Below are 21386 nucleotides of genomic sequence, written 5' to 3'. Positions count from 1 at the left end.
TAAACACATCTGTCACACAGAAAAGAACATTTCTTTCTCTTCCTATCCCTTCAAATGCATTTCTTGCAACTCCTTACAGGCAAAACTATCATATGCTTAATAGACTATCACTATACAAATATAGTTAACACTACTTCTACTTTGGCTGGGGTGTGAGTGTTGTAAGAAAATTTCCTCCAAAAATTCAAGGAAAAGACAAATTAGTATAGCTTCAGTGAATTTGATTTTTAAGTGCATTTTTCTTTATTGTGTTAATAGAACACTGTCAAATCAAGCTTCATTTATTGATATTTAATATTCTCAAACAGTATGCTTAGAAGATACAGTTTATAATGTTTGTCTATATTGGTTACTAGATTTTTATGTTTATATAACTCCCCTCTAAGGAGCTCTGATGGGGTAGTGCCTAAGGCATCTGACTGCTAACCAGAAGGTTGGTAGTTCAAACCCACCAGCCACTCCTCAGAAGGAAGATTGGGCAATTTTCTTCCATAGAGATACTGCCTCAGAAACCTAAGGAGGGGTTGCTAAGAGTTGCAATTGACTCGACGGCAGTGAGTTTGGTTTTTGGTAAGTCTATAACAAAAATGAATGTATTGAACACTAGGCATTTGCTAGCTATGACTGTGGGTGCTTCATGAGCATTATATCCTTTCATTATGCTCATAAAACCAAAGAAGTCCATTTAGTTGTTAGAACAACATCTCAATGCTAATCTCAAGGGAGGAAATCATTAGGTCACAGAAGACCAAGTGAAATACTAACTTGTCTATGTAAATGGCTCTTGGCAATATACAGATTGGGTTATAAATGAATGGAATAAGAATAACACAAAACAATAAAATTTATTAGAAGTACTATGAGACACCTAACTTTAAGAATCTCTCTTCAGTGGTGGTATAGACTAGTTAAGAAAAAAAAGGGAGTGATTATCATTTGAGATAAAGCAGAGAGTGATTTTCATTTGTCTCTATCTGAGGTCAGTCTACAATCATGACTGGCTTGAAATGGCTCTAAATATTTTATCTCATTCTACCAAAGTCAGACTCCTGTGGTCCTGGGGAGAGAGATGCTAATTGTTTGGGAAACATGCCCCGTATAAAATTCCTAACAGCTAACTCTGATTGAGTGATTACTCTATCACGGGTAGTGTGCTATGTTGGGTTATATAAATAAATCCTGATAATGGTCATAAGAGGTTGGCAATAGCCATTTAATAATTACTCCATGTGTACAACCAACAATTACTTATTGAGTATCCACTATGTACTAAGTGCTGCTCTGGGTGAGGATCCACCCTTCCTTTCATGGAGCTTCAATTTTAGGAACTACTGTTTTCTAGGCACTGCTGTAGGTGTTAAGTCAAAAAATCTGCTCTCATGAAGTGTATGTTCTAGGAGTGAATGCCATGTTGTTCTCATTTTATTCATGAGGAAAAGAGAATCAGAGATGTCATGTATTTGCCTAAGCTCACAAAGTCATTCGAGTCAAGATTCAATTCCAGGTTTCTGACCACAAAGACCCTACTTTTGACCACTACAGAGTACTGCCTTCCAAAGAAATATAGCTTTTCACAAATATTGTCTATAGTCTGAATAATGCTTTGCAAAAAATGGACTATTCTTTTAAAACATATGTGGATGATATTATAATTAATCATAATTATATTTATGTCTTTATATTTTATCAACTAATAAATAATAAAAGTAAAAATATAACCATAAAGGGTCTATGACTTTTTTAAAGTTTAAAACATTGGAAAACAATGGTCTCATTCATAATTTAATATTAATGTAAATCTTCTGTTAAATTCCCATTAAGTTTCAATGTATGTATACAAGATGTTTGTGATGGAGACAAAGGTGAAAAAATTTTTGTCCCACATCATTCTTTACAAATATTAACTATGATATCTTTTGTTCATAAACTCACCTGTTCCAGAAACTCTGCATTGAAAACGTGCTGGCCGCCCTTCAGAAGTGACGGTGTCCTGAAGCGGGGCGATGATGGCAGGAGGATAAACAGGCATTTCCTGATCGGGAGACACAACTTCTGGAACTAAGGAAAGAGACCACAAGAATTGTCACAATTCAGCCACCTTATAGATCTCATAAAAAGGGGCAAACAGATTTATTTCACAGCAGACATCTTTCAAAGATGGGCAGCAACCCAATTTTATGAGTTCCAAATTGTATTTTTATATGCACTGGAAGAGTGCAAAAGCTGGTTTCTTAGGCTCTCTGTTAAGCTAGGAAGTAGCGAGGTATGTCTACCTTCCACAGAAAGTGAAGCTGAGGTTGTGGCCACTCCATAGTCATTCTTGGCTTCACAGGTATAGACAGCTGCATCCTCAGGGAAGGCCTCGATTAGCAAAAGCGTGTACTCTTGCCCATCGTGAAGAAATTTGCATTTGAAGCCAGTGGAAAGCAGCTGCTCTTCCTTGTACCAGGAAATTTTAGGTTGTGGTCTTCCAGATATCACCGCACAAAAACGGGCAGGCTTGCCACACTGCACAGTAATTGGCTGGAGCTCCTGCAGAATTTGGGGTGGTTCTGGAGCTGCAAGCAGATGAAAACAAATAGCCAGTGAAGGGATGGAAAAACATGGAGAGCGTGGAGACTCTACATTTGTTTGTTGCTGGGGTGGGGGAGGGGGTTACATGCCCAGAAACAAAACCTTAAGATTATCTTTTTTTTTTTTAAACTTTGGAATATTAGAACTTTTTTTTTTTTTTTTTGTAGTGGGAAGGAAGAAAACATTTGGAATTTTGGTCTTAAGTATTAATAGAGAAAAAAGCTTTAGGAAGGAAGAGACTTTTGTTGTTTTTGAGGGTGCTGAGAGTGCTGAATTTCTCAACAAAGCGCTGATTACCCCAGTTCCTGGTTAGGGAAAGAGGTGCAGCATATTCTAAAATGTTCTAAGACAACATCTACACAATACTTATTTTTTAAGGTCATTTTGGGAATGATATGATGAGGTGACTCATCTCATTCCAGTTTGTTTTGCAAATATTTGTGTATAAGGCATAGCCATTTCATTGTGTACAAATGCTAGGGAGTATAATCAGTAAATAGAGAATAAACAAATGAATACTATTTTCAGATTGAGTTAAATTCAATTGTTGTTGTTGTTGTTGTTATTTGCCGTCGAGTCGGCCCTGACTCATAGCGACCCCTCCTTGGGTTACCGAGGCAGTATCACTACAGAAGTAGGATTGCCCAACCTTCCTTCCAAGAAGTGGCTGGTGGGTTTGAACCACCAGCCTTCTGGTTAGCAGTCAAGTGCCTTAGGCACTATGCTACCAGAGCTCCTTAAATTCAATTAGATAGATGTAAAAAGTCCAGTGTTCCTGACAGGCTGATTAAAACATACTATTAGGTAGTATAGAACCCAGAATTGGAGAACAGAAAAGTTTGGTATCAGAGGTTTCTGAGAGTGCCACAGAGGAGACCTTTATTTCCCTGTGCCTCAGTTTCTCCACCAAGGACCAAAAGGATGGTAGTTCAAACTCACCCAGTGGCTCTGAAGGAGAAAGGCCTGGCATTTTGTTCCCATAAAGATTACAGCCTAGAAAACACTATGGGGCAGTCACATGGGTTGCTATGAGTCAGAATCGACTCAACACCACCTAATAACAACACCAACATAGAACTGGATGCCATGAGCGTTTGGTCTTCCAGATTGTGTGTGTGTGTGTGTGTGGGGGTGGGATAATGGCTATATAGTTCATATTTGTGAACTTCAAGATTTCCCCTAGTGTTCCTGACTCTACCTCAAGGGCATTTGTTCAAACAGATACAGCCTGAAATGAAGACAAGAAAGGAGGTTGTAATTTCCAGTTATCAAAGTCATCTCTAAAGTTTCTAATGAGAAAAGTGGATGGTTTAATGGCATCCTGCAGAGAACTATTACAATCTCTTTGGGAGAACTTGGTAGTGTGTGAACTCCCTTTCCAAAGTAAGAGTCCCTGGTTTAGAGGCTAGGGTAAACAGAACCTAGTTCCACACTGTTTGCAGCTCTTTTGGCCTTCCATGGTCTCAAAGCAGACCACTGGGTTCTCTGAGGCACTCCACACTAATGACTGAAAATTCTCCTATTGGTTAGTGGTGCAATTAGTACTCAAGCACTGAGAGCTCTGGACAGAGAATTAAAACAGTTTAATCTATACCTAGAAACTCATTTGGGAAATATTATAATTGACACACAGAGGATGCTCAATAGTGATGCTCAAACTAATTCAGGATCTAGCCATTCAATGTCTTCTGGAAATGACATTTCAACAGTTCTTTTAATAGTTTCCCTCCCTTTTCCATAAGTATAATGAGAAAATAAATGTAGTTGAAGTCATATGAGTTCCATAGGTTCATCAAAAATTACACAGAAACTACCAGTACTTTAGTGACTTTAAAAGGGAGATTTGTTCCAAAGAGATCTAGAAATAATGTGCTACTTACCGTTGACATAGAGAGTAACAGAACTCCTATTTCTTCCTGCCACAAAAGTGTATTCGCCAGCATCACTGTGTCTGGTCTCAGAGATAAGCATCCGGTGAATTCTTCTCTCCACCACATATTGGTGTCGTTCTTGAATTTGGAAATTGATTTCAATGCCATCTTTATACCAATGGGCATCAACATCATCCTCATTGACCTCAAACTCAACCACAGCACGCTGTTTCTCAATAACCTATCGATGGAGCAATAGAAAAAGAAAACTCTCATTTTGTTTCAGTTAACTTGTTTCCAACACTGTTCATTTGAAGAACATGCAAATCTGTACATTATGATACAATTAAGATGGCTGATTATAGCATATTCTAAGTTTCCCTGCCTAGCCTTGAACAAATAATTTCCGAGACATCTTTTGTAGAGAATCATGCTTACACTTGCACTGAGGAATGGAGGCTGATCCAACAAGCAGTTGTTTCATCCGTAAATGTGTGCTTCTTAATTAATAAAAGAAATGACAATTTACAGTGGACTTTTGATTATTTTTGGAAGGAAGACTGGGCAATCTACTTTTGTAGAGATACCACCTCGGAAACCCAAGGAGTGGTCGCTATGAGTCAGGATCAACTTGATGGCAGTGAATTTGGTTTTTTAGTTTATAAATCTTTTAAGTTACTGTTCAATGTGATTTCATATGATAAAAACCAATAACGCTGTGGGCTGGATAGGAATTATCTTCATCTTAAAAGTGAGGAAACGGAATGAGGCTCAGAATTGGAAAATAAAGGATGGAAGACATATCCTGGTTGTCTGATTCCTCATCTAAGGCCCTTTTTCACTATGTCGTGTGGCCTAGGGCCTATAAAACCTGGTTCTACTTGAATGAGCAATTCAATGAAGCTGCACTCAAATGCTGTATCTCTTAACACATTACCATCATCATATTATGTGGGAAGACAGACATCCATGAACAAAAGCTCTGCAAATGTGCTAGAGAACAAAGGCTCAGCATCTTGGCTAGGGTGCTGGGGAAGCATTTTGTTGTTGTTGTTATGTGCCATCGAGTCAAACCCGACTCATAGCGACCCCTCCTTGGGTTTCCGAGGCAGTATCACTACGGAAGTAGGATTGCCCAACCTTCCTTCCGAGGAGTGGCTGGTGGGTTTGAACCGCCAGCCGTCTGGTTAGCAGGCAAGTGTCTTAGCCACTATGCTACCAGAGCTCCCCATTTTAGCCTTTCTTAAATGAGTCTTCCTCTTAGACCTCAAAGGGAGTGTTCCTAGTTACTAGCCCTCTACAACTGCCATCATCCATAGAAGTCTTCTGAGAAAATATCAGAAAATTAATATCCCTTAAATTCAAATTGATATGTGAACATCACAATTTAAATTCTATCTCTTTTCTGGTTGGTGTTGCCTAGAGTTAGACAGTGCAGTTTCTATAGCTGCTTTAACTAAAGTAGTTAGACAGCTGCTAAGGATACTCAGATTGCCTAAGTGAGTGGAAACTGTGACTTAACTGATATTAGCACAAGAGTCTGAGCCAGCAGGACTCTGCTGGTTTCTATAAAAGATCACGCCTAAAAATTAAAAAAATGAAAATATATAACCACAGAAAATAAACTATTGATTTCTCCAACAATTCGATGTGCATACAATACCTTAACTTCCTTTTTAATACTTCGGATGCGAACATCTCTCCCCTCTACAATGAGATTAGCATTGGACATGTTGCCTCCTGCTACCACTGTGTATTTCCCAGCATCAGACATACGGGTGGCTGGGATCAGAAGGCGGTGGACATATTTCTCCTTCTGTATTTTTATCCTGTGGATGAAAGGGAAATCAAAATTTAATGTATGATGACTCAAAGTGAATGAAAACTAATGGAAAGTGGCAAGACAAAACAACCTACCTGTCTGTGATCTGTAGTTCCTGGCCATCTTTCATCCACTGTACAGTGATGTCAGGCTCAGAAAGTTCACATTCAAACATGGCTCGTTTCTTCTCAAGAACCTTAATGTCCTTGATGTGTTTCCTAAATTCTATATGGCGAGCTGGAAAATAGAATATAAATGTGGTTAATGTTTTTAAACAGCTTTATTGAGATATAATCCACATACCATACAATCTATCCATTTAAAGTATACAATTCACATACCATACAATTTATCCATTTGAAGTATACAATTCAATGGCTTTCAGTGTATGCAGAGTTATGCAACCACAACCACAATCAATTTCACAACATTCTCATTACCCTAAAAAGAAATCTCATGCTCCTTATCCATTACCACCAAGCCTCTTATTCTCTTTCCCTCTGCCATCTACCCCAGGCTTCTTGTTGTTGTTAGGCAACCAGTAATCTACTCTCCTGTCTTCATAGATTTGTCTCTTACAGACATTTCATATAAATAGACCACTGTGTGCCTTTTGTGGCTGGCTTCTTTCACTCAGCATAATGTTTTCAGGATTCACTCAAATTGTCGTATTTATCAGCACTTCATTTTATTGCTGAATACTTTTCCATTCAGTAGATATATCATGTTTTACTTATCCATCCATCCATTAGATGGACTGATTCACTTTTTATTTAGTGAGTTTGTAGTTAATTTTATGGCTATAACATCTATGAAACCATACCTTCCACATAAAGTGTGGCTGTTGACGTAGCTTTCCCAGCCACAAACGTGTAGTCAGCAGCATCGCCAAAATGAACATTCCTGATGTTCAATGAGTGTGTGAGCTTTTTGGTTCTCATCTGGCACCTGTCGGTTGATTTGATTTCAACACCATTCTTTAACCATTTGTAAGAGATGCCTTCATAGTTCACCGTCACCTCAAAAGTAATGGTATCTTTTTCTTCTGCATTGATGTCTTTCAGCATGGATGTAATCATGATTGCTGCAAAGCGGGAAAGGAAAAACATCCAGGGAGACTATAAATATCATGTGGATTATACAAGCATAGAATGAATCTTGGAATGTTCTTAAAAGAGGAAAAGTGTAGATTATAAAATAACAATGAACTACTGAATATTCTATGTAACTTCTTTGTTTTAAACTTACGGGTCACTGTCAGCGTGGCACTAACTTGGTCATTGCCACAGACAAACGTATATTCTGCTGAGTCCTCTGTGCTGGTGTTCATGATAATCAGCTGGTGGAGTTTTCCCTGCACAACGATCTTGAACTTCTCACTCATCTCAATCTCCACACCATTCTTCAGCCACATGGAAGGGACATTGAAGTGGGAAACCTCACACTCAAAGGAGGCAGTTTTGGTCTCAGGCACCTTGATATTTTTCATGGTTTTTGTAATATGTAATGCTTGGGAAAATCAGAGACCATGTCAGTTAGTATATTTTATTTTTTTAAAAAAATAAAGATTTTTAAAAAACCACAAAGTAAATGAATACATAGGGATTGTTGGGAGAAATGCCCTAGGGGCTACATAATACTTAAAAAACAAAACAAAACACTTACTCTCCACAAATAATTTTGCTTTGCACTCCAGTTGCCCCACCACAGCTGTGTATTCCCCAGCATCAGAGGGGGCAATATTCTGTAGCATCAACTTATGAACCTTCCTTTCTGATACTAGTCTGTGCTTGTTACTGGGCTTAATCTCCACATTCTTGTGGAACCATTTTACTGGAACTGTGTCATGAGAGACACTGACTTCAAAGGAAACAGTGGCATTTTCCAAGGCAGTCACATCCTTTGGCTTTTTTATGATCTTGACAGCTAATAAGAAAATGGAAGGAATCAGTGATATGGTTAACTTCATGGTGACCATGAGTTGGCTATTCGTAAAGTGTTTTAAAATCAACTTACTCTCAACGTGCAGTCTGGCACTGGCTCCTAGCTTCCCAAGTTTGAAGCCATAAACAGACTCATCCACAATGGCACAGTTTTTGATTCTGAGAGAGTAAACTGTTCCTTTGACAGAGACATCATACTTGTCATCTGATTGTAGCACAACACCATTTTTGATCCACTGGACACCTTTAACATCAGGGTGTGTGAGCTCAACAGTAAAAACGGCATCCTGTGTCTCTGTCACTGTGAGGTTCCTCAGAGCCTTCTTAATTTTGACAGCTGAAGGTAAATGTATGATGAGTTTAGAAAATAGAGATGATATTGAGCAAAAGAAGTCCTGAACAGGATTATTACCTGGTCATTTTGTAAAAGATTTATTGTTGTTATTGGGTGCTATTGAGTCAATTCTGACTCATAGTGATCCCATGTGACACAGAACTGCCTCGTAGGGTTTTCTTAGATGCAATCCACAAATATTTCGTGGTTATGCAGCACCCATGTCTTAAAAGATTCTCTGAATGTATTTAGCCAAATCTGGTATCTAATCTGAAATGTGCATATGTGCATTTCTATACTTGAATGCAATGAAGTGTACACAGCCATATACCAATAGCTTAACAGATTAATTAGAGAAGGGTAAAAGAAAGATGGAGAATGAGAGCAGCTGATGGAGTTATTCTGCAGAGCTAGAGTCTAAGAAATGCCTGTTTCACATGAACACATTTGAGGAGCAATTTTGCAGTATATGGTTCAGAAAGAAGGTTAGAGTTTATAATGATTTTATAAAATGAAGCTTCATGGCATCCAAAATAGATATGCCACTTGACTTTTGAAATAATCATTGCAAGAATGTAATATGATTTGAATAGGATAAATCCGTTGTTATATCACTGACCTTCAACTTTGAGCTTGCCAGATGTTTTAGAGGTAGCCACCTTGTAGGTGTATTCTCCAATGTCATCTAATTTGGTGGCAGCAATGATAAGTCTCCTTTTGTGGCCATCAGATTCACTTTTGATGTTCTTACTCAGTGGTAGATGTTTGCCATCCTTCAACCATTCACCTTCTGAATCTGGGTTGGCAACCTCACATTCAAACACAGCTTCCTGGGACTCAGCTACAGTCTGATCTGTGAGTGGCTTAGAGATAGCTCCACCTTTGGAACATGACAAGTAAAAGAGTGAAGCTCTTTAGAATATTTATACAATAAAGACATCTCTACACCAAACCCAAGCAAATCCACTATAGTCAAGTCAATTCCAACTCATAGCAACCCTGTAGGACAGAATAGAACTGCCCCATAAAGTTTCCAAGGCTGTAAATCTTTACAGAAGCAGACTGCCACATCTTTTTGCTGCAGAATGCTTGGCCATTTGACTTTTGAAATAAAGTCAGATAACTGATCTTTCAGTTAGCAACTGGCCACGTTAGCCACCAGGGCTCCTTTATCTTTGCTCAATTAGATATAAAATATCAAATATAAAAACATGATTTTGAACATCATGACATACTAATACAATTTTCACCCATATTGAAAAAAAGTCACTAGAATACTTTATTCTAAGTATTTATGACTGCTAATTAGGAAAAATACTGGAATCAGGGAAGTTTTGCAAAGGAAAGACAACTGTCAAGGTTAATACTGAATTCTGATCATGATTCTGCCCAGCCCATCATATGAATGGGCTCTATCTCAATTCCTTTTTTTTTCCCCCATAAGCATTCTACTTGTCTTCTAAGGATTATTTCCTTGGAATATGTATGATGTTTCATTTTGGGGGAAAAATTTGCTCAATAAAATTTCCAAATTTTCAATATTCCTATAAGATTAGGGATACCTGCACATAATCACTGTGTGAAGAATAAATGTCATCTCTTCTATGAAGTCTTGCCTCATTGTCCCCAGTCCCATAATCTACTGTCTGAGATATTTACTACTTTAACAAGTTAGTTGCTTTTGAACCTGTCCCTTCCGAAATCGTGCATTTATTAGGAATAAACTTCATGTTTTATTCCTGTTTGTTCTGAGTTCCTAGCAGTATCTGGCCTGTGGTAGGTACTTAAAAAACGGTGAGTGAAGTTGCAGAGGGACTCAGAGATTTTTCTCGTTTTCACACATTAAAAACAAATCATTTATATTAAGAGTATAGGAACTGAAAACTCATTTTTTTAGTCTTTTCATGGTCAAAGTCTCTAAAGAAATCTTATCATATAATGAGATATAAACCATGAAAATTTCATGTCAAATAAGATACACCATTACCACATGCCTTGCTTATACACCAGATGTCATGGCCATCAAAATAGGTTGAATCTGAGTGCCATAATCCAATTCTTCAATACTTAAAGTGTAATGAACAAAAAAATTTAAGGACAACGTCTAATCTTCTCTTGGAAATTGGTTTACATTTTTGACTCTTCACTTTAAAGTTAAGAATTTCTGCTGAATGAGTATGGTCTTATTTTTATTGAGCTGTATAAATGTGTTTAAAATACAAAAATCTAAATGAAGCTCAATTCAATAATGTTATTGTTCATCTATCATGTGTAATATATTAAAATACACAAATAAGAGTAAGAAATTCCAAATTTCAGGAGCTCATACTCTGAGGGGAAAGAAGAAACAAGGAATAAGACAGGTATATGACAAGGACAATGAAAGAGACATACAAAGTGATCCTGAATTTGGAGGAAGAAGAAATCCTAAACAAAGAGGGAGATGAAAGAAGGCTGAATGGAGGAAATAGCTTTTTGGTAGATCGGGAAAAACATTTAGAGTAGCAGGGACAGTGTTGAGGGTGTTATTACCTCAGCATAAGCAGAGGCATGGATGGGACTGGGAAACTTAGGGGAATTTGGGGAGAATTGGTCAACAATGAATAGTATCTTAAAAGAATATAATCATACTATATAAGACCTTAGGCTAAATGATAAATACACCAACCTGCCACGGTAAGTTTCCCAGATGTCATATTTTCTCCAGCATAAAATGTATATTCTCCTTCATCATCCTTCATCATATTTAAGACTGTCAGCTTATATATTTTTCCATGAGCTTCAATTTTATATTTAGAACTGGGTTTGATTTCCTTGTCCTTAAAATTCCATAGGACATCAATTCCTGAATGGGACAGCTCAACCTCTAAGACCACATTTTGGGTTTCTGTACAGGTAATGTCACGAAGACCTCTGATAATTTTAATTTCTGGGGAAAAAAATAAAGATGTAGTTATTATTCTGGGAAAGTAGAACACTTAAAAAATGATTATGTAGATGGAAGAATCCTTACTTTCTACCAAGAGATTACAGCTGGTTTCAACTCTGCCAACCATCAGCGTGTAAGGTCCTTCATCAGAAGCATGGGTCCGATTTATCACCAGTCGCTGCTTTGTTCCTTTGACAATGGCTTGAACGCGATCATCGGGTTTGATTTGTTCATCATGTAAGTACCATTTAACAGAAGTCACATCAGGGACTGAGACCTTACATTCAAGCACAGCCTTGGTACCCTCAAGCACATTAACATCTTTTAGAGGTGTTACCACATCAACAGCTGCAAAGCCACACACACAGAAATAGAAGAATTATGAATATGAATCCATTTCACATATCTGCTCATTAAAGTTCCCTATCCCACTTGACAATGTAAACATAAAACTATGTATATTTCACACTCACTATAAACAGAGACACGCCCACTGGTGGAAAGTCCAAGGGTGGGAATGGTGAAGGAGTAGTTCCCAGCATCCTCCTTAGTCATGTCTTCAATGAGCAACATGTGTAACTGTTTGTCTATCACAATGTGAACTCTGTCACTGGGCTGTACTTCTTGGCCATCTTTCATCCAGACGCCTTCCACATTTTCTAAGGAGACTCTGACTTCAAGCTGAACAATGTCACCCTCACAGACTTTTTGATCACTAAGTCCTTGTAGGATAGCAATGGGACGGGCTGCAAAATATGAGGAAGAAATAAGTTATGATCATTTTTATAAACGAACCATAATGATGCTTAATACAGGCCAACAGGAGTGGGAAGACTTACGTTTCATCTTCAGTTTACAACTTGTCTTTTTCCCATCGATGACAAAGCTGTATTCTCCCTGATCCTCTTTGTTCACATCCTTGACTGTGAGGTTCTGACGTCCACGGCGAGATGTAATTGTATATTTGCCATTGGATTTAAGCTCCACACCCTTATGATACCATTTGCCTTCTATATTTTCTGGGGATACAATGCATTCTAACTCTCCTGAATATGATTCTGGAACTTCTATGTCCTGAAGCTCTTTCACAAACTCAACGACTGCACCTGAGGTACAAGATAAAGAGAAATTGATCTTTCTGGAAGAGTTTTGCATTTAGACATTTAGACTTAGGATACCATCAATATCTTACATATTTCTTATCTCCCCTATGCTACCAGGACTATTTTTACTATCTACCTGCTGATGGACTGAGAAATAAATTTTCAATAAAAAGAAGTTATTTTAACTTTAAATAATTTTTTTTTTTTTTTAAACAGTGAGTTATATTATACAGTGAAAGCTGTGAGAGCTGGAACTCAGCAGGCCTGCCTTGTTTTTCTGGGTCTTGTAAATTTTCCACCTATGACAGGGTGCAGTCACTACTTTTCTATTGCTTGTTTTAGTGGAAAATATTTGAATTTTCCTTTTCTGAGAAGTTTCCATCCTACACAGGTTCTGGCTTTCATAGGTTTTAATGTACTTCAATAAAAATTAAAATAGGAGACATCAAAATAACCTTGCTCTTTAAAAATCCAAATTGCCAATATTCTAAATTAGCAATATAAAGTCATGATTCTTGTGATATCCAATTCCCAAATACTTATTTTTATGATAGGAAAATTGCATAGTTACTTTTATCACATACTAAGGGTTTCTTTAAAGCTTAAGTAAACAATGAAAACATAATTTATTACCTTCCACAATAAGTTTAGCTGTTGTTTTTACATTTTCATCTTCTACAAGTACACAGCTGTAGTCTTCAGCGTCAGATGTGTCAATTGTCAATACAGAAAGGAAGTGAACCTTTCTGTCAGAATGCATCCTATACTTATCTCCCTTATGAATTTCCATACCATCTTTATACCATTTCACTTTGACAAATGGTTCTGATGTTTCGCATTCAAAGGTTGCCATGGTGTCTTTTTCCTTAGCAACAACGTCTTGTAATTCTTGTGTGAAAGTGATCAATTGCTTGGCTACAAGAACGACAACAAAAGCGCATTACATTAAGTTCATAATTTGAGTATCGAGAAAAGAAAAACAAGAAATTCACAAATGGATACTCATGGATAAAGATAGAAAAGACTCATCAAATGAGAAAGATTCAAAGTACCTTGGACGAGTAGGAATGCATGGCTAGAGGTTTCCCCAGCTATATTGATGGCTTTCACCATGATGCTGGCAGAGTCCTCAGCAGTCACATCCCTAATGACCAATTCACAAACATTGTCTTCAGGCCAGTACCAGTAGATTCGGTCAGAGCGCTCTATTTTTACACCATTTTTATACCATTCACATTCAGGGTCTGGTTTCCCGACAACTCTGACCCGGAAGTGTGCATCAGATCCTTGGCCTACTGTTTGGCTTTGAATCCTTTCAAAGATTTTGGGGGCCTCCATACTTGGACTTAGTTCAATTTTATCAGGTTTAAAAGTTGGAATAGTGATTTTTCCTTCTTCCATGAGGGCTTTCTTCTCCTCTTCAGTTAACTCTTTGGTCCAGTGGAGAAGCTCTTCTTTTGTCTTCCTTAGGAGTTCTTCATAGGACTCATCCTTCTTACGAGATTTAAGCTCTACAGCGGTAATGGCTTCATAATATCCCTCCTCTGTTCTGCGCTTGAATTTACTGCGCAGTTCTTCTGACTCTTCAGACACCTTTTCATGAGTAATTCTTTCAGCCCTTTTCAGCTTCACAATTTCTTTGGTTTCCCTGGTGTCAATAGGTCTATCTTCTTTTTGAACTTCAAATTGAAGTTTTCCAGGTTCATGTATGTGAAATTCTGGCTTGGGCTCAGGTGCTCGCCTAAGGACAGACCTAAAATCTTCCCTCTGCTGGATCTCAAGCTTCACTTTATGCTCTATTACACCTTCAGGATTTTCTGCAGTGACCTTGACTTCACCTGTATCATATGATTTGCAGTCCACGATGTCCAGATAATGAATGCCATCATAGCGAACTCTGAACCTTTTGCTTTTGCGGATGAGCTGTCCATTGAGATACCAGTTGACTTTGGGCTGAGGGTAGCCTGTCACTCGGCAGCGGAATCTAGCAGTCTCCCCTTCAAGTACTCTTACTGGTTCTGGGAACAAGACAATATCTGGCTTTTGCTTCTCTTTCTGATCTGTTATTACACCAGTAAGTGCACCTTCATGAGCCATTCTCTCTAATTCTTCAATTCTCTGTAAGCCTTTTCTTCCTTCAGGCAATTGAGATTCTTCCACAAGACTTTTCTCATCTTTAACAATAAGAGTAGCAGATGTGTGATCTGTTCCATATTTGTTAGTGGCTCTGCAAGTAATGACACCGCTGTCTCTAGAATAAGCAACTCCATAATCAAGGCTACAATACCCAAATTCATTGATCATACGGAGCCTGTTGGCTGCTTCAAGTGGCTTTCCATCATGGAGCCATTCCACCACCATGGTTGGGTCACCAATCGGTGTTAGCCTGCATTCAAAGTGGGCAGGTCCAAAGCGCTTGAGTCTTAAGGAAGTAAGTTTTTTCTTGAAAAATGGCTTCTGTTGTTTTTCTTTGTCATAGAGGTCTCCCTCTTCCCATTGCTCTTGACCATATCGCAAATGGAGGGGCTCCAATTCTGGGGCTGCAATCTCCTTTGCTCTATATGTCCCTCGTGGGATAATTAATTTTCTCTCTGGTTCAGGCTCTGCAAATTCAACTTCAACATTTACTTTGCATCTTGTGGTGTCTCGGCCAGCCTTATTAATAGCTGTTGCAGTATACCAGGCAGAATCTTGGCTGACAGTGGAATCGATTTTAAGGGCAGCTTCTCCCCTGGTTCCCTCAATTCTATAAAAAGAGAAAAAATGATCAAGATAAGAAAAATGTATTACTTTTTTGGCAATAGGAGTTGTCTAATAAGCTTAAGTTTTACTATTTTCAAGTATACTTACCTGATTTTTGGATACTTATGGGGTACAATAATCTCACTGTTTTTCAACCACACAATGTCAGGGTTAGGACTACCCGTAGCTCTGACTTTCATTTCAAGTCGAGAACCTTCCTTTACATTGACATTTTTCAGTTTTTCCACAAATACTGGTTTGACTTGATGCTCCACAGCTGAAAGAAAAATGTCACAATTTAGAGTAACAGGGCTGCGATACATGTTTATAACCCATGTGACAATGTAATTTCTCTTTATTTTAAGAGCAAATACCTTCCACAGTTAAAAGCACTGAAATAGAAGATCTGCCTGCCCGATTTTGGGCAATCACAGTCCATTCCCCAGAATCACTAGGTGCTGCAGGTGCAATAATCAGTGATTGGGTACCATCTTCTTTGATGACTATTTTATGGGTAAAGTCATTGATAATTTGCTGGCCTGTCAAAAATAAATTTGAAAAGAAATATTAAAGTAGGGTTTTTTTTGCCCTTTAAATTGTCAGGCATACGCATAAGCTTATTTTTGCATTTAATCATCTGTAAGCAAAACTTATGATACTTACCATCATGAAACCATAAGGTCTCTGGCATAGGTCTACCCACAACCTTTAAGTCAAATCTGGCGGTCTGCCCTTCCAAACATTTGAAAGAAGTGGGTTTTAATACAAAGACTGGCTTATACAGTCTTTCAAGTTGAGACTCATCAGTTTCTTCCAGTCTACGTCCAGGGGACATTCTTGCAGGGGACATCCGTGCAGGTGACATCCTTGCAGGAGACATCCGTGCTGGAGACATGCGTATAGGAGACCTGCTCACTGAACGGGGTGAGACAGATCTGAAAAACAAAGAAAAGGTAATATTTTTCATGTGATATAAAGAAAACCTCAGCAAAATAAACTTCTTATTTATAAGAAGGCACTTCAGGCTCACTGGAATCCAAATTGGGTGCATTATTTATTGCCCGAAAGCTATCCTTCTCCTATATCTTCTATCACAGTCAGTAGTCATTCAATGTATCCAGGAACGCTTGCTCAAAACCTCAGAATCATCCTTTATCATTTCCTTTCCTCATTCTCTAGATTTCATTAGTCACTAAACATTTTTCATTCAACTACCAAAACATCTCAATGAACGTTCATTGGCTAAATAAATCAATGAATACATTAATGGAAAAAGGAAATATACTTCCTTTCATCTAAAAGGGGGGAAAAGAGAAAACTGTATTTGGGAACAATGTCTATCTACACATTACAGCCAGGCTGACCTGGATTTCAAGTGGTGCCAGCACTTACAGGTTGAGTAAACTAAGTCAATTTTTATAAAATCTTAGAGCCTCAGTTTTTCCATCTCTAACATAGCAATAATAATCATTGATAATCCAGTTTTTTGTATAAATTAGGCATTAAAATAAAGGAGTTGTTGTGTTGACTCTGATTTGCGGTGATCCCACATGTTTCAGAGAGCACGTAACTGTGCTCCTAAGGCTTTCAGGGCTATGACCTCTCAGAAGCGTATCAGCAGGGCTTTCCCAAGCCACCTCTGGGTAGAATGAAACCTCAACGTTTGGATTAGCAACTGAGCACATTAGCCATTTGCACCATCAGGGACACCAAATTAGGGACAAGGTATGTAAAAATCAGATGTTAAATAAATGATAGCTATCATTATAATAGTTTTAGCACTAGGAAAATTCATAATATGCTATACTGATAAAAATGATTTGCCCATTTTACACAGGGGCAAGAAATGAAAACACTTGGCAATAATCTGCACCGGCAATGGCAAGGTTCAGTGCTATAACCATCTGCAATTCTTCTTCACATAATTGCAATTTGCTGCTGCAATATTAGGTGTTATAACCTACTGATACTAAATAACCCTAGTCTTACCTGATTCTGCTCACTGGCTCTGGTGTGGGTATGTAAGTTGGAGCTCCAAGGGGTGCAGCAGGCTCTACATACAACTTCCCGGAGCAAATTGCATTTCCCTTGATATTGCTGGCAAATGCAGTATAGATTCCTTCATCTTCTGGAAGAACAACAGGAATACGCAGACTGGCTCTGCCATCTTGCAGAAAATCCATCTGGTATCGTTCTCCATGTTTTATGCGCTTGCCATCTTTGTACCACGCAATCTGTGAAGAAAACCATGCATACGTGAATACAATTTAGACTGAACACTTATAACATTTTTGTACCTTTATTGTGATATGGAGGTATGATAAATGTTCATATTTTACCTTGGGTAATGGATATCCAGACATCTTGCAATGAAAAGTAACACCCATCCCCTCAAGAATTCTGTAATTTTTTATTCTTAAATCAAATCCGGCTTCAACAGCTTCGGATTCAGAAATGTCAACTGACATCTTTTCTTCTCCATCTTCTTCAAGAAGTTCTTCTAATGTAGTCTTTATTATTCTGTATTCAATTTCCTTAATAAGTCTTTCTTCAAAGGAAGAAATATGGAATTCCTATGTAGTAAGAAGGTACAGTTAGTTAAAAAGATATATCCTCACTGATAGAAATCCTTTAAGAATATGTATTAGTTACAGAACTAAGGATTAAGAGTTTTTGACTAGGAGAAAATTCTAGAAGTCTTTTTTTTTTTTTTTTTTAATTTGTATTACAGTCATCTTTGCCAGTGAATGCTGTGGCATCTTGGGTAAAATGATATTCCAAGAGTATGGGTTATATTTAGGATGTTCATCATACAGGTAAAGGGATCTTGGAAGTAATAAACATGGTTTTGCTAACAGTTGTCTTTTGCTGTATATATGTGATTGCTGTTTCTCAAGCTGCATGCTTGCATGTGTACAACATGTTATGAACATTAAGAAAGCTTGTCAGCAGTGAACCTGGTCCTAATAGCAGTCTAGCCCTAATACCATCACTTGAAAATGAAAATATCAAACAAACAAAAAGACATGTAGGAGGGAAGAATAATTTATGGCATGGTTTATCTGGTCACTATTCTTGTATTATAATTTCCATAGTTATACTGCCTGGGAAACCCAAGGAGGGGTCGCTATGAGTCAGGTCTGACTCAACGGCACATAACAACAACAACAATTCTTATATTCACCTGGTCCTCTATAAAAGTTCTGACCATTACAGTATCTTTGGCCATTTTCTTCCTAATTAAAGCCTGTTCTTTTTCATATTCTTTTTCATAGTCAGCATATCCAAATCCAGGTGCTGTTTCTCCAACTTTGGGTTCTTGCACAAATGCAGTCATTTGTGTCTGGTAAAGCATTTCATGCTGGGACTTCATCAGTGACTCATAATCAGCTAGGATAAAGAACAGAAGGTAATTTTTTAATGTGCTTATTAAAAACATTCACTTTATTATTTGTTCAGGCAAGCCCTACAATAGCGTAAATTTATAACCCCAACTTAGATTTTCCAAATATCTACCATTACAAATATCAAAATGCTCATTATTTGTTCCACTAAAATTTGAAATGAAAACTTACAATAACAAGTCAAAGCAGGCACTTATTGTAAAAGACTTTCATATCAGTAAGTTAGTCTTTTGGGGTCTACTCTGGAGATCTTCCTAACTTGTGTCATTTTAGGCAATTGATTTACCTTTCTGGTCGTGGGTGTTTTATTTGCTAAATGGGATAATATCCTAACTTCCTCTTAAGGGTGTCATGAAGATCAAATGAGACAGAGTATGAGATGGTCATTTGTAAATGTTAGGTGCTACCTAAGACAATGGCAGCCCATGCATACGTTTTGTTTGGTCTGAATAGTATTACATTTTCTTTTTCCAAATTACTTATGAACAGTGAAAATCCTGCTTCCCAGTTTATCTTTAAAATATTGGCAACTCCAGCAACACTGAACCCAGATCATGTGTCCCATAGAATTGTGAAGCCACTGCCCTCTTAAGACAGTTTGCCGTTGCTTTCCTGGCACTCAGTAATGTTATCTGCCTGGATTTAGAAGACAACCGGGTTTCGAATCTCTGTGTATTCAAAGGTATGGTATATGTCTAGAAACTAATGCACCGAATAGAAACTACTGTTAGAATCTTAAATGTTTAGCATCAGCATACCTTTGACGTCATTTTGTCTAAAGCATTCCCTGAACAGCTGAGGTCAAGAGAGGGGAGTGATAGAGACAGAGGTAGTCTAGCTCTGGTTACTGCAAGAATCCTTTCAACAAACACACAGCACTGCTACCCCTGCATTACAATTCTTACCATGCTCATAGGAAGTGCTTGGAGTTATACTCACCTTCCTCAAGCAAGGAAGCAGATGCAGAAGTTTCTCCATGTTTATTACGAATAACAATTGTGTATTCTCCAGCATCATCGGCAAAAGTCATAGAAATCACCAGTTTGCACTCACCAGTTTCTTTCTTATAACTCACTTTGTATCTTTAGGCAAATAAATCAACATTTCAGTTACAAATAATGCTTGAATGAAGAAAAGAATTGACTTACTTGTTAATGAACTGTGGTTTAAAATTCAGTAAGCCCAAAACCATGAATAATCACCACCACAGACAGTAACAGTAAGATTGCTCAAAATTTAAAAAATACGTGGATACAAGTAATGAAGGCCAAAGAAGCTAATATTTTCATTTTAAGTAATATTCATATATTCCTTAATGTGAAAAATAGAATAAAATACCACATGGAATAGAAGTCAGCTGAAAATATTGCTTCAGTGATTAGCAAGTAATGAGGTCATTTTAACAGAAGGTATTTTTTCTTTGTTCATTATTTTGTTCATTGTTTCATTTGAAAATCAAACGAATAATCAAAATAATTCCTTTATTTTAGTTTTAAGCATCTAATCTACTACATTTCTTCTTCTTAAGATATGATAGCTACATTCTCAGATTATTTTGTTTTGTCTCAAGTTGTAGGTAATTTAGAGCTAAAGTTTGTATTCAATTGCAGCAACTTTTTTAGCATAAATTTTCATGTATAACTATTTTTCCCCCCACTAAGTCAAACCCACCAGCCACTCCTCTGGAGAAAGGTTGGGCAATCTACTTCTGTAGTGATACTGCCTTGGAAACCCAAGTAGGGGTCGCTATGAGTCAGGGCCGACTTGATGGCACATAACAACAACAAGTGACCTTTATTCTTTTATCTTTTAATGATTTAGTTATATATAATTTTATGAAAATTGCCTCAAATTCTTCCTGGAAGAATAGGTGTATGGATGAATGTGAAAAATCTATGATATTTTTCTTTATTTCATTAGCACTATAAATTAAATTGTAGGAGCCCTGCTGGCACAGTGGTTAAGAACTTGGCTGCTAACCAAAAGATTGGTGGTTCGAACCCCAGCTACTCTGCAGGAGAAAGATGTAGCAGTGTGCTTCTGCAAAGATTACAACCTTGGAAACCCTTCGGGGCAGTTCTCCTCTGTCCTATAAGGTCACTGTAGGGTTGCTATGAGTTAGAATTGGCTTAGCAGCAATCAGTATAAATTAAATTATAAAGGAATATTTCTTCCATTTGCTTTTGTACCATAGCTTCACTCCTCAATAAAACTTTGTAAAAACACAAAAAAAGTGAAAACATCTTAAAAAAAACTATGAAGACTTTACAATAAAAGAAGCTACATTTCAGGGATGATGAAGTAAGTAAATACTACTTTTCTCAAGGCTTTGCATACACATCATTCAAATGACAGGAAATTTGATCATCCAGCCATCCAAATACCTGTATCCAGTTGTCAGAGGAACACCAGATTTCTTCCAGTAGACATGGGGCTTCGGGTTGCCACCAACCTGGCATTCAAACACAATGCTGCCACCTTCCACCAGTTTCTGGACCACTGGCTTTGTGATGAAGAAGGGAGCGGCAGGTTCTCCGGGCCCTGCTTGTTCTTCCATGATGCTGGTGTCAGTCATCACCACATCTCTTGACTCGACAAAGCTGGAAAGAGAATTCCCTTCATATTAGTTTTTGGGTCCCATTTTGCCAATAACAAAGGGACTTA

The 21386-nt window shown here is 37.7% G+C and overlaps 1 protein-coding gene across 1 annotated transcript in view; it reads right to left on the bottom strand.

The window, feature by feature from the left end:
• Positions 1-21386, bottom strand: part of TTN (titin) — a 284216-nt gene that overhangs the window by 237478 nt on the left and 25352 nt on the right. The window contains 24 exon segments of the mRNA XM_042780925.1: positions 1933-2058; positions 2274-2558; positions 4455-4686; positions 6109-6274; positions 6363-6504; positions 7091-7351; positions 7516-7776; positions 7933-8193; positions 8284-8547; positions 9164-9424; positions 11213-11473; positions 11558-11821; positions 11947-12219; positions 12313-12579; positions 13210-13491; positions 13629-15322; positions 15427-15595; positions 15693-15857; positions 15982-16253; positions 17308-17552; positions 17658-17891; positions 18503-18708; positions 19662-19804; positions 21107-21322. Of these exon segments, the coding sequence (XP_042636859.1) occupies positions 1933-2058; positions 2274-2558; positions 4455-4686; positions 6109-6274; positions 6363-6504; positions 7091-7351; positions 7516-7776; positions 7933-8193; positions 8284-8547; positions 9164-9424; positions 11213-11473; positions 11558-11821; positions 11947-12219; positions 12313-12579; positions 13210-13491; positions 13629-15322; positions 15427-15595; positions 15693-15857; positions 15982-16253; positions 17308-17552; positions 17658-17891; positions 18503-18708; positions 19662-19804; positions 21107-21322 (6950 nt within the window).

The sequence above is a fragment of the Orycteropus afer genome, unplaced genomic scaffold (assembly GCF_000298275.1).
Source record: "Orycteropus afer afer isolate SDZICR_OR568_19922 unplaced genomic scaffold, OryAfe1.0 scaffold00001, whole genome shotgun sequence".
NCBI classification, from domain to species: domain Eukaryota; kingdom Metazoa; phylum Chordata; class Mammalia; order Tubulidentata; family Orycteropodidae; genus Orycteropus; species Orycteropus afer.
This window is presented reverse-complemented; position numbering and strand designations above follow the sequence as displayed.